Source organism: Herpailurus yagouaroundi, unplaced genomic scaffold, assembly GCF_014898765.1.
Source record: "Herpailurus yagouaroundi ecotype Mexico unplaced genomic scaffold, PumYag 182, whole genome shotgun sequence".
Lineage (NCBI taxonomy): Eukaryota > Metazoa > Chordata > Mammalia > Carnivora > Felidae > Herpailurus > Herpailurus yagouaroundi.
In genome coordinates this window covers 18,914,977-18,930,552 of record NW_024412413.1, presented here as the reverse complement: position 1 = coordinate 18,930,552, position 15,576 = coordinate 18,914,977, and the positions used below count along the sequence as shown (strand labels likewise).

Genomic DNA, 15,576 nt, shown 5'->3' with positions numbered 1-15,576 from the left:
AAGGAAGCCTGGTTGTGCTAACCTGTAAGGCATTCACAACAGTAATTGTCATCTATGGAGCATCAACTCTGATCTAGTTGCTATTTCTGAAGTATCCCCAAAATAAGGAAGGCACAGTGACCCCTATTGTACAGACTGCACAGCTCTGAAAGTCGAAATAACTAGTTGAAGACCACACAGGAAGTAAGAGACAGAAAAACAGAGCCAAAGAGGACATGGGAGGCAGGGAGAGCTGTGAAGTGAGGTCCAGCCATCCAATGCTTCCCCTGAAATGAGGTTTAGAGAAAAGATGCTGAACTTGTAGTCAGTAAGGTCTAGCTTGGAATCCAGGCTCCATCTACCTACTTTTCCTCTCTGTGCCTCAGTCCTAACTGTAAAAATGGCAATAATAACAACAGTAATAGGAAGAAGATGTTTCTTGAGGCCTAACCATGTGGCATCCACTATGCTTACTATTTTGGTTCAATATCTCTTTTAATCTGAGTATTACAGTGAGGAGTCAATAAGAATGTAGGCAAATGGCTGGCCCAGTGTCTAGCCCATAAAAGGTAGCTTTCCATCTCTGGCACCTTCTTTCTGATTCTGGCCCAGCTCAGGTCAGGTGGGAAAGGGCATGCATGCCATCTAGTGGCCAGCCTGGGGAAATGCCAGCCATGATCTATACATAGAAGCATCAGGCAAGAATCTTCCACATTCCACCAAAACAAGACGCTTACTTCAACAGCATTAATAAAGATCCATTTAGAGAGCTGTTTCCATAGATAAGAGGTGCAAAGCTCTCTACTGCCTATGGTAGTGATAAAAACTAGCACTGAGTGCCATTCTAAGTATTTAACCTGTAGTCTCCCACATTACAAATGAGGAAACTGAGGTACAGAGAGGTTAAGTGGCAAACCCAAATACCTAACTGCCAGGAAACAGAGGAGGTCAGGATTCAAACTCAGGCCTGGATGACTTGGTGCCTTCCGCCCTGACCATGAACCCATCCTGCCGCTTTGGGCAGTTACACGGAGCACATTGTTAGCTGGCCTCCGGAGCCTGACTGCCTGACTGTCCTTTCAGTTTCCCAGCTGGAGGTTTCCATGCCCTTACAGCCCAGCCCACTGCTCAAGGGTGGCTCTCTGTGGTAATAGGCACAGGAACAGACACTGCAGGAATATTCCAGGAGCTAAGGCTTATATAGCACTTGCTTTGTGCCAGGCGCTGTCTTAGACACACTACATGTAGCACCTCACCCAATCCGCATAATAACCCCAAGAGGTAGGCGTTATTATTATCCCCATTCCACAGATGAGGACAAGGAGGAACAGAGAGGATACGTCTCTTCATAGACCTTCTGAGTCCCAACTGCCGGACTTTGGAGTCTGGGACGACCTCACCCTGCGCGGCTCACCCAGCATGGCACCTGGCTTCCCACTTTGTCTCCTGAACTTTTCTCCAGGCTTTCCTTTCTCCTTGAGTCCACTGCTTCCCCCTGTACAATGGATCTCTGTTGCTGGCACTGAAAATGGGGTCTATCTCTTACTCAGGTTTGGAAGGACTTCAGAAAGGACATCTTATTGTAGTCAGCCAGGGCTCGGGATCCCCTCTGAGACCATTCCTGCTTCCCCAGAATGTTGCCGTACCATCAACTCTCTCCCAAGGCACCTTTTCCCCATGCCATCATTATCTCTCTTGCCTGGGAGTCATCCGTAGCTCCAGTGGTCACAGCTGCCCCAGAGACAGGACAGGCCAGCCCTGTCTTGCTCCCCCACTTTCTGACTCTGATCACCCTTAACCTCATCGAAGTAGATTCTACAAAGATATGTTCAGCACCGACTGCTACCAGGCACTAGACACTGAGGGAGTCTTCACTCCTGTGGTGCTTCCATTCTAGTGGGTATGGGTGACAAGAAAGAAATTATAAAGAAATTTAAATAGATACCAATGCCAGGAAGTTCCTGAACTCAGGAGATGGAGAGGAAGGGGGACACTACCTCCTATGTCATCCTGTGGCTCCAGACCCCAGAACGAGGGCCTTGGCAACTTGATGTCGTCTTCCCATTGCTCAAGGGGATCTGGGAGAGCTAGAGTCTGTCGTCAGTTCAGAGCTGGCTCCTCGTCTGACTTAGGGAGAGTCAGTCTAGCAATCGTCGAGGGCCTGGGCAACAGAGCCAGACAGCTTAGGCTGGAATGTTGTCACTCTACTTACTATCTGTGCCACTCAGAACAAATTATTAAATCTTTTTGTGCCTCGGTCTCCCTATCTGTAAAATGGAGATAATAATAGCACTATAAAGTACTACTTTATAGGAACGGTACAAGGTTGAATGAGTTAATATACGTGATTCACTGAGCACAGTACTGGCCCATAGTAAATACTATTATTGTTCACCTGCAAGCTCCAGGAATTTTTTTAACACTCTGTCCTTAGTCCAGCGTAGCACAGAGAGCAGAGTGGAAAGCCTTCCAGCAGGACTAGAAAGTAGGCCACTTATTTTGTTGTGTAATTGTGCAAGTAGTTTATCTCTCGGAGCCTTAGTTTTTATTCCACCATATCGGTTAGAACCATCTTTCTATATTATTGCATTAAATACTACAGCCAATGTGATACAGTTAAGTGGTCCACAGCAAGTGCTTATCTGTATTAACCATTAGGGTGACAGAGATTTTAATGATGACGATAAAAAGGAAGAAAAAGGAGGAAGAAGAGCAGGAGGGGGAAGGGAAGGAGGGAGAGGAGGAGGAGGAAGAGGGAAGAAGGGAAACTGGAGTCAGAAGCCCATTGGCAATCAAGCTCCAGTATTAACAGGCTTTCTAATCTTGGGCCTCAGTTTCCCCTTCTATAAAATGTAGGAGTTGGATTGACCTGTGGCTGGAATCCTCTTTGGGTTTGGGTTTTCAGCCCCACAGAATGCCAGTGAAGGGCTGAGGCTGGTCAGAGGGGACATGGAGACACGCTTCCAGGGACTTACTGGGTCAATCTTGCTTGCTTCTGGAAGCAGAACCACGGCTCCCAAAATGCATTGCACCTCCCATTTCCCTTGCTCCTCTCACCAAGAGAACAAGGTTCTACTCCACAGAAGCCTTTTCCCACCTCGATTCAGAGCTGTGCGAGCCTGCAGGCTCCCCACTGAACGCCAGAGGGCAGCAGAATCAGCATATTTTTAGCTCTGGCTGATTTCTTCCCCACCCCCCCCCACCCCCTCCTCCAAACGGAGAACACTTGTTGGACCACATGGCTCAGTTCAGACTTCTTGGTCGAAACGAAAAAATAATCAGAGAACATGAGAAGGTGGCAAAACCTCAAAGGATTCAAGGTTTGGCCAAGAGAAGACAAAGGCAGAAGCCGCCCACCAGGTCCCAAGCCCTTGTCACAGAGACTGTGAGGGACCCCCAGACAGCGCCATGAGCCTGTGGGGCGCTCACCCATGTCCAGGGGCCTCTGGTACCTTCTGGGCCTTGTCACCACCCAGAAGAGGCCCAGGACACAGCCAGGTTGGAGGAGCAGCAAAGCTCGGTGGCTAATCATATCGGCTTCAGAGCCAAACTGCTTGGGTCCAAACCTGGCCTCTGCTACTGTGAAACTTCGGGACTTCCGGCAAAGTCCTCCAGTGTCCCATTGGTAAAAAGACCAGAGTAAATGTATGCACTTCAGAGTGTGTGAGGATTAAATGAGTTAATGCACGAATAGTGCTCAGAACCGGGCTTGGCACACAGCAAGTGCTTTATAAGTATTTGGTTTTATTATAATCATTGTAGGAGGCCAAGTGACAAGGAGCGGTAAGTCCGGTACAGTCTCTCTGCAGGCAGCAGCCCAGCCCTACCTTTAAATCTGTTCCCCGTCCCCTCCCCAGGTCCCACGTGAGGTTAAAGCATCACCTCCCAGAGGCTGCTCAGTACAGCCAATGTGTCATCTGAGGTGGAAGGAAGACACAGGCCAGGCCTCACAGCTAAGAGGAGTTCACCAGCCACCACCTTGGAGAGGAGGACAAGGTTTAAGGAAATGAGACCCAAGAGAGGCGAGTGCAAGCTGTTGGGAATGGGGGAAGCAAGGTTCTGACATGGCTCACTTCCGGGGGAAGAGGCCCACTCAGCAAGGCCGGAAGCAAGCAGTGTGGCAGATGGCCACCAGGTCCTAAAGGAGACTACAGCGGACCCCAGACAAAACGGGACCAAGCCTTTACGTTTTTATATGAAGCCTACAATTAAAAAAAAAAAAATTATTTACTTTTGAGACAGAGAGAAACAGAGCATGAAAGGGGGAGGGGCAGAGAGAGGGAGGGAGACACAGAATCCAAAACAGGCTCCAGGCTCCGAGCTGTCAGCACAGCGCCTGACACAAGGCTCAAACCCAGGAACCGCGAGATCATGACCTGAGCTGAAGTCAGACGCTTAACCGACTGAGTTACCCAGGCGCCCCTACACTTTTTCTTTTTACAGTCTATTGTGTTTATTTCTTGCACTATTACATATATATTTACATACGTAAGTCACATATATTTATGTATGTAGGTAGGCATGTGTATCAGAGTTCAGAGCCATTATATGTCTATACATCTAAGTGCCTCAACCTTGATGAAGCAGGTGTCCTGCAGGAGCAGGGGTCCCTTGTCTATAGCTGATGACACTCACCCGGCCCAGGAGTCAGAGAGGCTGTCAGGATCCAGGGAAGGCGGACTGGTTGCAAACCCAGCTGGAAAGCCTACATCGTATACCGTGCAAAGGGCGTGCACATCCTGGACTTGGAGCCAGCAGGTCTGTGTTCAAATTTCATCTCTCCCACCCATAAGCTCTGTGACTCTGAGCAAGTCACTTGGTTCCCAAGCCTCTGGCTTCTCATCTGTGAAATGGGCGAGGCAGCCAAACCCTGGCTGGCTTCTTCGGTTGAGGCGAGAAGCAACCGGCTCACCGTAGGTCGATCTGTCACCCTTACACGTGAATTCACAAGCAGAACCCAGAGACACCTGTCTGGTTAAGTAGGGTCGCACAGGCCACTGGCGGGAGGGTCAGAGCTCACACCTGTGCCCCTGTCCTCTACACCTGGGATCTTCTGATTTTCCCAGGCAAAAGTTACAGCTACATTTTTCCCTTTGAGGTTAATATTCTTAATGTTTATTTATCCTTGAGAGAGAGCACGTGCGCAGGGGAGGGGTGGAGAGAGGGGAACAGAGGATCCAAAGCAGGCTCTGTACTGACAGCAGTGAGCCCGATTCTTTGGGGCGCGAACTCACAAACCATGAGACCATAACCTGAGCCCAATGCTCAACCAACTGAGCCACCCAGGTGCCCCCGAAGTTAATTTTTTAAGAGCTGAGTCTGCACCAGATACTGTGCTAAGCGCTTCACTTCCATTGTCTGTTTTCATTCTCAAAACAATGCTAGGAGGGAGACATTATTTCCACCTTACTGATGAGCAAACTGAGTCTCACAGAGGGGAAGGGACTTTTTCGAGATGACAGAGCTCCCTGGAAATGAGGACTCTGCAACTCCCGCTGTGCTGGGCAAGCTCAGAATAAGGTGGGGAGGGGGGCAGGTGCTGTGTCTTAGATTCCGGATCTTCCACCTGGAGAGGGAAAGGGGGCAACGAGCTAAAGCAGGAATCTAAAGCGCTTGAAGCAAATCCCTCGGACAGCCTCAGGTCCTCCCCATCTCCCATCCCAAACCTCCCTGGATTTGGGGATAGGAACTCTTTAACACCAAAGTTCTCAGCTCCTCAAAGACACCTTCACTTTTCCATTCTCTTCTTCAGGGTCGGCGGCAGGCCTCTCCCCCACCCCGGCCAGTGCTGGGAATAGAGACTGACCCCAGCGACCCACGCCTCCGTCTTGAAAAGTTAAATCAGATTAGCTCATTAATGACCTTTGCAAATATCTCCGTGGTGGGCTGGCCTCTGCGGGCCCCTCGCCTGCCTCACGGGCCGCTGGGCTTGGCGTTAATGAATGACTTGGGCAGGCTGGTGCAACAGAGGCCCTCTGTGAAGTCAGAGGCACTGGAGGGGGCGCAGATCATTAATAAATATTGATTTGGCTCCAGGGGAAGCAGCCTGCAGGAGAGCCGGCCCTGGACACCCACGTCGTGGTCTCGTTAAGTCGGGGTCAACTGCTCAGCCCGGACGCCAAGGGGTGGCTGGCTCAGGAGTACTCCTGAGCAACAGGCCCCCGCGGGCCTGGAGGGAGCCTGCTTCCTGGCCAACGGGTCAGAGGAGGCCTATTAAATTTATAGCAGTTCAAGGTGCAGGCTGAGTCCCACGAACCCCCTCCGTCCACCAGACATTCACCAGCCCCAGGGTCCAGCCAGTGAGGCACCCAGCCTTGTCCCAGACTTCTGCCTCCAGCCGGCTCAGGGAGGGCAATAAATCCTCCTTTCCTGGGCCCAAAATAGAAGGGTGTTTTCACTCCCTCTTCCCAGGCTCCTGGATGTCTCCTCTGAGGCAATGGCCTCCAGCCTCGCAGAGAAGCGTTGGTGTGCCGATCCCAACAGGGAGAAGGTAGAGTGCCAACACCCTGCAAGATGAAGGCTTTGGAGGGTTTTATTTTTTCTCTTTTAAGGTGCTTCGACTTTCTTTCCCGGTAAGGAATGCCCCGCAGAAAGGTCTTGGCAAGAACGGGTGAGCCAAATGCTGGCTGACGGTGCCGAGTTAGTTCCTGCACCCTCCTGGGCAGAGCGGAGGCGCGGAGGGCTCAGGGTGCGCCTGTATCGGTGACATGATGGCAAAGCGTCTGACCTCTGCGTCCCCATGTTAAAATGAGAATGAGAACCAGGCAAATAAAAGGACCCAGGCATGAAGCAAAGGGGCAAAAAGGGGTGAAAGGCTGTTGAAATAAATCAGTGATGGAATGAGTGAATGGATACGCATGAAATCATGAATAAATAAAAGAATGGCCTGCAGATCCTTTATTCCAATCTCCACCTTAAGCTGGAACTATCCTCGCAATATCCTCTCTAAGATTCCATGTATCTTATAAACATATCCACTGGCGAATTGCCCACTGTGTCCCCAGATACCGAGTCGTGTTTTCTGAGAGCCTTCCTTGCACACCTGCCACCTACCCTTGCAGTTATGGCTGACCTACCTTGAGACGAACAGACTACATCTAAAGCCTCTTCCACAGTATGTCTGTCTCCCTCCACGTGTCCCTCCCTGACCCGGCTTCCCCTTCTCTCCACCACGCCCCAAACTGGCTTCAGGGCACCTCCTAAGTTCTCCTGATGCAAACCACACTTTCCTAATCCTGCCCGCATCGTGCCACATAGGAACCACCTACTAGATTATAAGATACACGGGTCTCAGCACCGTGTGTATCCTTTTTCCCACCCCCCCCCCATCCTGTGACTGGCACCGAATGGGGGCTCAATGAATATGAATTGCACAAATGAATGATAAACTGAATTAGGGCATAAATGTGAATGAAAGAGGAGAAGGTGGCAAAGCTGACTGTGGTTTTTGAGAAAGAGTAGTAAAAGAATATGAAAGGAAACCCCAAGAGTCAGAATCTTAATAAGTAGGAGCCACATAATTTACAAAATGCTAAGGAAAGAGAGAATGCCAGGGGTAGCATGGTCAAGCACTACAAAAGTTTCAAAAGGAATGAAAACAACAACAACAAAAAAAGAGGCTACTGGTTTGGGTAATGGGTGTTGTTAGAATGGTAAGGAAGAAGAGAAGAAAAAAGAAGGAAGGGAGAAGAGAGGGAGAGAGGGAGAGAAGGAGAGAGGGAGGGAAGAAGGAGGGAACCCGTATGAGAAGTTGGCCTTCTGTCTCTTAGAACAGTGCTGTTTCCAATATAACACACAGCCAAGTGGATTATGGTAAGCATCACAATCACATTCATAGGAAGTGATACTTGGAAATGAGAGGTCATTCCCACCGCCCCTCCTATCATCTCACACATGAAGTTGTCTCCCTGGCTGCCTGGTGAGGCTGGACCCAGCGAGGGGGTGGCTGCCACCAACTCTCTATATATTATTAGCCTGGCCAGTGTCCTGACCCACGGAGCTGGGGGTGTCAAATAGCCCGAGAGTAGGCTGGCGTTGTAGATCATAGAGCCCCTCCCTACCGAGGCTTAAGGATGTCTAAGTTCAGGGGCTATTCAACTCAAGCAAGTTCAACCCATAGCACACCATAACCTTCAGAGTATCTTGCATGATCTTCCCCATAAGTTCTAAAAAATGGCCTGGTCGGTCTCAGCTCTACTTCACCTATGAGAAAGAAGAGGTAATGAGGCCACCCAGCTGTCAGGGGGTCACACGGGAATCAAATCTAGCAGGCAGTGTACAGAGTAGGAGTCCAAATCCTAATTCTTGGCTCTAAATTCATGGCTTTTTCTGAGTTGCTATGATGGTCCCTCAATCCAACATGAATGGCCAATCAACCCTGTTACAATCATTTCATATTCTCTTAGTACCTCCTCCAAGGGAGGGAACACACCTGCCACCCAGAGGAAAGATATTTGACAGGGTAAACTTGAATGGCTGCCTGGAGTGTGGAGTCTTCACTGTTCCGAAAGATGCACTGCGTCTCATTTCCTAATATGGAAAATGACAATAATGTCATCTGCTTGCTCTAGCTGAGGTGGCCGTTGCAAAGCTTAACTGAAACAACCTAATAGGAAAGAATTTTGAAAACACTGGACTTGGCATGCAAACGAGGGATCCCACCTTAGAAAGAGAGCCTGCTTCTAAATTTCTGATCTTCATGAGCATTTCCCAGCCTGGCAAATGGACTGGGCTGTAGAAAGAGCATTTGCCCTGGACCTTCCCTCACAGGTGAATGGAGCTTCCTCTAACCCACTGCAAGGGAGCCGCCCTATGCTGACAACCCCAAGAGCTTCTGCTTCAGCTCAGGGCTTGGTACACACCCCATGCTTTGCTTACTCTCTTAGGAGTGTGTCGGCTTGTATCAATGAGGCATTTTGCTGGAATAAAAGTCTCATCCCCAGCTGCCACGACTTATGACAACATCAATGCATCCTGAAAGCTTCCAGGTAGACTGAAAAAGGCTGTCAATCCTGTGTGTTTTTACAAACATAAATATCCTTGGTCCCCTGCAGACCCAGGGCCACAAGCACCTGTAGCCCTGAGATGTGCCCTTTGGGGCAAAGGGAAATGCACTGGAGATGATTTGGAAGGGGGAAGAGGACAGAGGGAAGGCGGAAGCACAGAACAGAAGAGCAAAGGAAGGGAGAAAGGAAAGGCTGCCACGGGCAGTGGGAGTGGGGAAACTTCCAGCCCTCTGGACCCCCCACCAGCCCTAAACTGGCTTCTCTCTAAGGGTCCTCAACTCCTCGGGGACCACGACACCCTTGGAAAATCGCTCTTGAAAAATATGCATGCACACGTATGTGTACCGTCTTGCCCACAATCCCAGGGGCTTTTCAGACTCCTGCAAGGAGTCCCATCCTTCACCGATGACCGGTCTGAGACCTCAGGCTTCTCAGGGGAGCACTACTGGAGCACTCCGAAGACGGAGCTGGGAGCGGGGGCGGAGGGGCAGTGTCTGGGGTGGGACTGAGTAATAATGCTGCTCTTGTCTTCTCACAACATATGTTCCCTTAAATCATTGCTTCAGGCATTGATCCAAATAAAAAAGACAAAATCATAAATGCCCCCAGGCCAGACAGATAGAAATAGGTAAACAGACAGACGAATAAATATATAAATAGCCCTTCCACTCCCCACAGAAAATACAATTGTACCGGAAGTTTGGACCCCCTCTGCTTCCACACCGGGATCCCCATCGTTACCACAACTTGAACCAAATCCACCAGATGTCCATTTGCTCTTGGAAAATAACTCCAAACGGATACATTTCTAAGACGGTGATAATCCTATACCTCCGTCTAGCCAAGACATTCTGTCCGTCTGCTTCTCCTGGCTGCAATCTGCCTCCATGTAGGAATTTTCCATCCCCCTCTAAATGTAATGTCATGCAGAAGACTCAAAGGGAAAGGTAAAAGGATTAGTAGATTGATCGATGGAAGATATTAATGCTCTTTCATGTTGGGTTGAAGAAGGATTTGAGGTCATCGGGAGAGAGGGTAGCAAGAGAATAGATCTCAAGTATTCAAAAGACTCTCTGGATTAAAATCCTATTAAAGTCACATCAGCTCCTCCAGGAGGCATTTTAGAAGGTTGGAGTCTCTTTAACATGTCACCATAATTAACCTTCCCTTAAGCTGTTTTGGGTGGGGAACTTTGGCAATTAAGAAACTGGAAACTTTCATTCTCTATCATCCACATGGCCTTTTGAATGGCTTAAAAACTAGAGTGAAAAGTGATTTAGCCTAATTGATTCGAGGGGTTCAGATCTCCCACTTCAACCTGCTGTCAGACTCGCTCCTGAGATCTTAGCCCCTCAAAAGAAAGGGCATTTTGTCAAGTGACAGAATCAAAGATTCAGATCTACCACGATGCCTTTCTCCCTCTAATCATTCTCCCACTGAGTTCCATGGCAAGAACGACTCTGCAAAGGGATGGGTTGTTTTCCCTAAAAAAATTCTTTCTGGGCCCAGACTGCAATTCTCAAAACCGAGAAACCCAAGAGCCACCCCTCCCTGCAGGGGTGAGGCTGTGCTGTTCAAGCAGGACCAGCACCCTTAGCAGCCCTTCCGTTATGTGGACATTGGGGTCAGGAAACTGTGTCAGGTAGGGACAGCCAGTATGGGATGGGATGACCGACCACATGAATAAATAAAATGAAACCTGTTGTTGTCAAGGGTAGTCCCTCCAGGATTGTCTTCACAGGTCAGATGTCAACCCAGTTTCAAAGGTCAGCACCCTGCCAGATTCCATCACCTTTTCCTCGTTACAGAACCTGTCCCTGGACTGTATTCACCTGGGTGTCTTGTCGCCCTGGTCAGCCTGTGAGCACCTTAAGAACGGGTAGTGTAGGGGCGCCTGGGTGGCGCAGTCGGTTAAGCGTCCGACTTCAGCCAGGTCACGATCTCGCGGTCCGTGAGTTCGAGCCCCACGTCGGGCTCTGGGCTGATGGCTCAGAGCCTGGAGCCTGTTTCCGATTCTGTGTCTCCCTCTCTCTCTGCCCCTCCCCCGTTCATGCTCTGTCTCTCTCTGTCCCAAAAAAATAAATAAACGTTAAAAAAAAAAAATTTAAAAAGAACGGGTAGTGTTGGGCCTCTCTCCCCGCAGCTCGCATCACCAAGCCTGGCGCAGAGAAGCCCGCGACACATGCTTACCCACAGCGGCACAGAATTCACTCTGTGCCTTAAGGCAAGTCATGGCCTCCGTTTTTTCCAATGAAAAATGAAGACGTCTGTTGGGCCGCACGACCTTTGAGGTCATTTGCCAGGTCTCAGATTCTCTGGAAAAGTTGCTGTGTACAGGCTGGCTTTTCACAGCTCCTGCGCTGGGGCCATTATTTATAGTAACAGTGATGATAACGGTTAAGAACAGAGAATATGGGGCGCCTGGGTGGCGCAGTCGGTTAAGCGTCCGACTTCAACCAGGTCACGATCTCACGGTCCGTGAGTTCGAGCCCCGCGTCGGGCTCTGGGCTGATGGCTCAGAGCCTGGAGCCTGTTTCCGATTCTGTGTCTCCCTCTCTCTCTGCCCCTCGCCCGTTCATGCTCTGTCTCTCTCTGTCCCAAAAATAAATAAATGTTGAAAAAAAAAATTTAAAAAAAGAATAGAGAATATGTACTAAGCCCTTAAACATGCTCTGCACCGTTCTCGATGCTCCACCGGTGGTGTTTCATTAACCCTACGAAGCAGACACTCTTGTTACTCCCATTCGATGCAGTGGGAGATTGTGAAGGTCAGTCATCTGCCCAAAGTCACCCCTGGTTCAGGGGTCTGGGCTGCTAACTACTGTTGCACGTCCCCGTTAAGAACCTCCTTTCTGAGCCTCCAGTTCAGGCGACCAGCCCTTCAGCCGATCTACATACATTTTCCCTGGCTCCCCAAGGGGCTGCCTGCCTGCTTGTCAATTGCTTTGATTTCTTACCCCAGGGCCCCAGCCGGCCCAGCCTCCACCTGCTCCAAGCCAGGCAGTTAGCCCCAGGATCCGGCAGGCCCTTTGTCCTGAGGGCCTGCAGCTCCTGTCGGGAGCAGGTGGCCGGAAAAGCAAGAGAAGGCGGTCATCAGCGAAGCAGCTCGGGAGGTGGAAGAGAAGGAGGGCAGAAAGGGTTGAACTGAGGAGGAATTCCAAGTGGCCGCCCCTCGGTGACCTGAGCCCATGTGCGAGGCCGTCTGGGCTCCACAGGGGCAGAATCGGGAATAAACTTCCTTGTCCTGGTGATAGCCACAGAAGGATGGGGGCAGGAAAACAAGAGAAGTCTCCTAGGAAGGCCCTGAGGGTATCTTTTAGAAAATGTTTCAAAGGCCTCTGCGAAGAGGTGGGTCTCATTTGAAAGCCTGTCTGCCCATTCAAATTGTTATTTAAAATAACGTTTGAAATCCTCCTGACCTAAATTCTTCAGTGTTGGCAAAAAACAAAAACAAAACAAAACAAAAACAAAAACAAATGCAAAACTTTTGATTTTACGGTAGGAAAAAGCGTTTTGATTATTTAAGAGAAAAAATAGTTCATCTCGGCAATCGCACTCCTAAGTATTTACCCAAATGAGTTTTTGACTCACATCCACACACAACCCTGCACGCGAATGTTTATAATAGCTTTACTCGTGATTGCCAAAATTTAGAACATAAAAAAATTGCAGCAAGAGAAAGAAAATTATTAATATAAGAAATCTCTATCTTGAGAAAGTGAAGAAAGAACTAACATTTACTCAATGTCTAAAATATCCAGGGGTTCCTCCAGGTCCCTAACATACACCTTCCAGATTAATCCCCCACAATGGTCTACCAGAGTGGATGGTATTTTTGCCACTGTTTCTTGAAGAGAGCGTCAAACTGCTGGTGTTGCAAAATCCCTCTGTTTGTTACCTGTGTCTTTCTTCTTATCCCGGGAAAGTTCATGGACGGTGGCACCGATGTCATGCCTCAAGATCTTGATGATGTTTGCCAGGACAGGCATGCTACGTTTATCCAGATAGGTAAAAAATTCATACTCATCTTTCTTCAAGCGCGAAGGTCTGGATTCAATGTGGGTCAGGTTTATATCATTCTCCTAAAAGAGAGAAGTAGGAGGGCCGAGGGGCCTGTCAGTGGAATTAACACAGACAAAACCTGCAAAACCAGAGCAAAACACACAACACGATACAAGGCAGAGAGAGGAGGAACAGGACTTTTGTTACACACGTTGGAGTAGAAGCAAGTCCTTCAAGTAGCAAAAGTTGTTTACTTTTCTTCGGCAAAACCAAGTAACAAAAGGTGGGGGAAACAGTGCAAATGACAGAATTTAATCACGTGGAAATCTGCTAAAAGCCTAGTGTTGCAAACCTAAGATTTTGGTTTGGTTCAAATGACTAGAGCAGGGGTTGCCAAAAATGTTTACATAAGGAAACCTCCTTTCCCAAATAAAATCCCATAGAATCTCAATAATAATATCTCATTAAATTAACAATACAGAAGCAACATTGCCTGGTTTTAAATAGGGCCCAGGGGAGTCAGGCTTATTGGGTTTAAATCCCTTGTAGTTCGGGAAGTGTATCTTTCTCCTTGATTGTTAGTAGCATAGGGTTGAAGAGAAAATCTGGATAATTACCATGATGATACCTTTTCATTTTGAATTTTTGAAGAATTGTTTAATGTTTATTTATTTTTGAGAAAGAGAGAGAGACAGAGTGTGAGCAGGGAAAGGGCAGACAGAGGGAGACACAGCATGTGAAGCAGGCTCCAGGCCCTGAGCTGTCAGCACAGAGCCTGATGCAGAACTTGAACCCACGAATCACAAGATCATGACCTGAGCCAAAGTCAGAAGCTTAACTGACCGAGCCACCCAGGTGACCCAATAACATTTTCATTTTGAGTATTACTTCACAGTTTAGAATTATGTTCTATGACCTTCCCAACAAGCCTTTGAGTAGGTTAAGGGGGGTGTAATAAGTGAAATCAGAGATGATGGTGCTTTGCCGAAAGCGGCTGGAGAGAGAGGACCATTTTTTTTCCAACCTGGGAGTCATGGTGTTCTGACTACACTGCCTTTCCTGCCAGATACAGTGAGGATTCTGCAAGCACCAGCTTTTATCATTATTACTACTAGTGTGGCAAGCACAAGAAATGAAACCCTCTGGAAATAGCAAGCACAGCAATAAGTAACCCCATACAGGTACTCTTCCTGAACTTTCTTCCTCATAATCCCTGAAGGCACATGATGGAGCCATTGTTTATGGGCACCAGCTGCAGAAAATATACCCCTAACAGTGATGGCCAGGTAGCCCAATTTGAGGGCCCCAACTGAAGAGAGAGAGAGAGTGCTTAGAGGAGGGAAGGTCAGAGAGATAGCGGTTGCTCTGAAGCTTTCTAGACAAACAGAGGTGACTTCCTAAACAAAGCAAAAAGCAACGTCATCCTCTTGGCTCAGAAAGAAAGAAAAGGGATAAGTTTCATCTACTATTTGCCTAAGTTGAAAGTTTAAAAGAAGAGATAACCAATTCCTGCCTTGTGTAGACCAGAGAATACATCAAAGCCAAGAACCGAGAGTGGACACACCTCTGGCATGATTATTTACAAGAGTACAGCAGGGGTGGGAGGGGTAGGAAGGGGTGGGAGGTGGAAAAGGGGCTGGGAGGGCTGGCAGACAGACTATAGGCTGTTGATGTTCAACACCCACACTCTACCCTCAGCAAAAGCACTTCCAGAGAGAAGTCTCTCACTTTCGCAATAGCCATGACTCAGTTTTTATGCTAACATATGGGGGAAATTTTCACCAAAATCTGTAAGCTAACTAAACTCCTGCTATGGGAGAATGATTAGGTGAATTGCAGTGGAATCACTCCGTGGAGATTATGCAACCATTGAAAAGCAAGTAACAATCACAAGTCAATCAGCATGGTACACCATTAACACATTAACAAAACAAAGGATAAAACCACGCAGTCATCTCAATAGACATAGAAAAAGCATATGGCAATATACAATATCCATTTATCATAAGAACTCTCAACAAAGTAGGGTACAGAAGGAACATAACTCCACATAACAAAGCCTGTATATGGCCAACATCTTACTCAACAGTGAAAAATTGAAAGCTTCTCCTGTAAGATCTGGAACAAAACAAAACATGGAAGTCCTAGCCAAGCAATTAGGCAAGAAAAATAAATAAAAGGCATCTAAATTGGAAACGAAGAAGTAAAACTATCACCATTTTCAGATAACATAATGCAACATGAAGAAAACTCTAAAGATTCCACCCAGAAACAACTGGAACAAATAAATATATTCAGTAAAATTATGGAATATAAAATTAACATTCAGAAATCAGTTGAGTTTCCATATGCTAATAATGAGCTATCAGGAAGAGAAATTAAGAAAACAATCCCATTTACAGTTGCATCAAGCAGAATAAAATACTTAGGAATAAATTTAACCAAGGATGTGAAAGACCTGTACTCTGAAAACTATAAGACATTGATAAAAGAAACTGATCAAAGAAAAGAAATGGAGAGCTATACTGTATTCATGAATTGGAAGAATTAATATTATTAAAACGTCCACACTACCCAAAGCAATCAACAG

At 47.8% G+C, this 15,576-nt stretch overlaps 1 protein-coding gene across 2 annotated transcripts in view; it reads right to left on the bottom strand.

The window, feature by feature from the left end:
• PAH (phenylalanine hydroxylase) overlaps window positions 1-15,576 on the bottom strand; it is a 113,909-nt gene that overhangs the window by 46,055 nt on the left and 52,278 nt on the right. For both annotated transcript variants that reach the window (XM_040491057.1, XM_040491058.1), the window contains one exon: window positions 12,883-13,066. In XM_040491057.1, coding sequence (XP_040346991.1) covers window positions 12,883-13,066 — 184 coding nt within the window. The remainder of the gene's footprint in view (window positions 1-12,882; window positions 13,067-15,576) is intronic.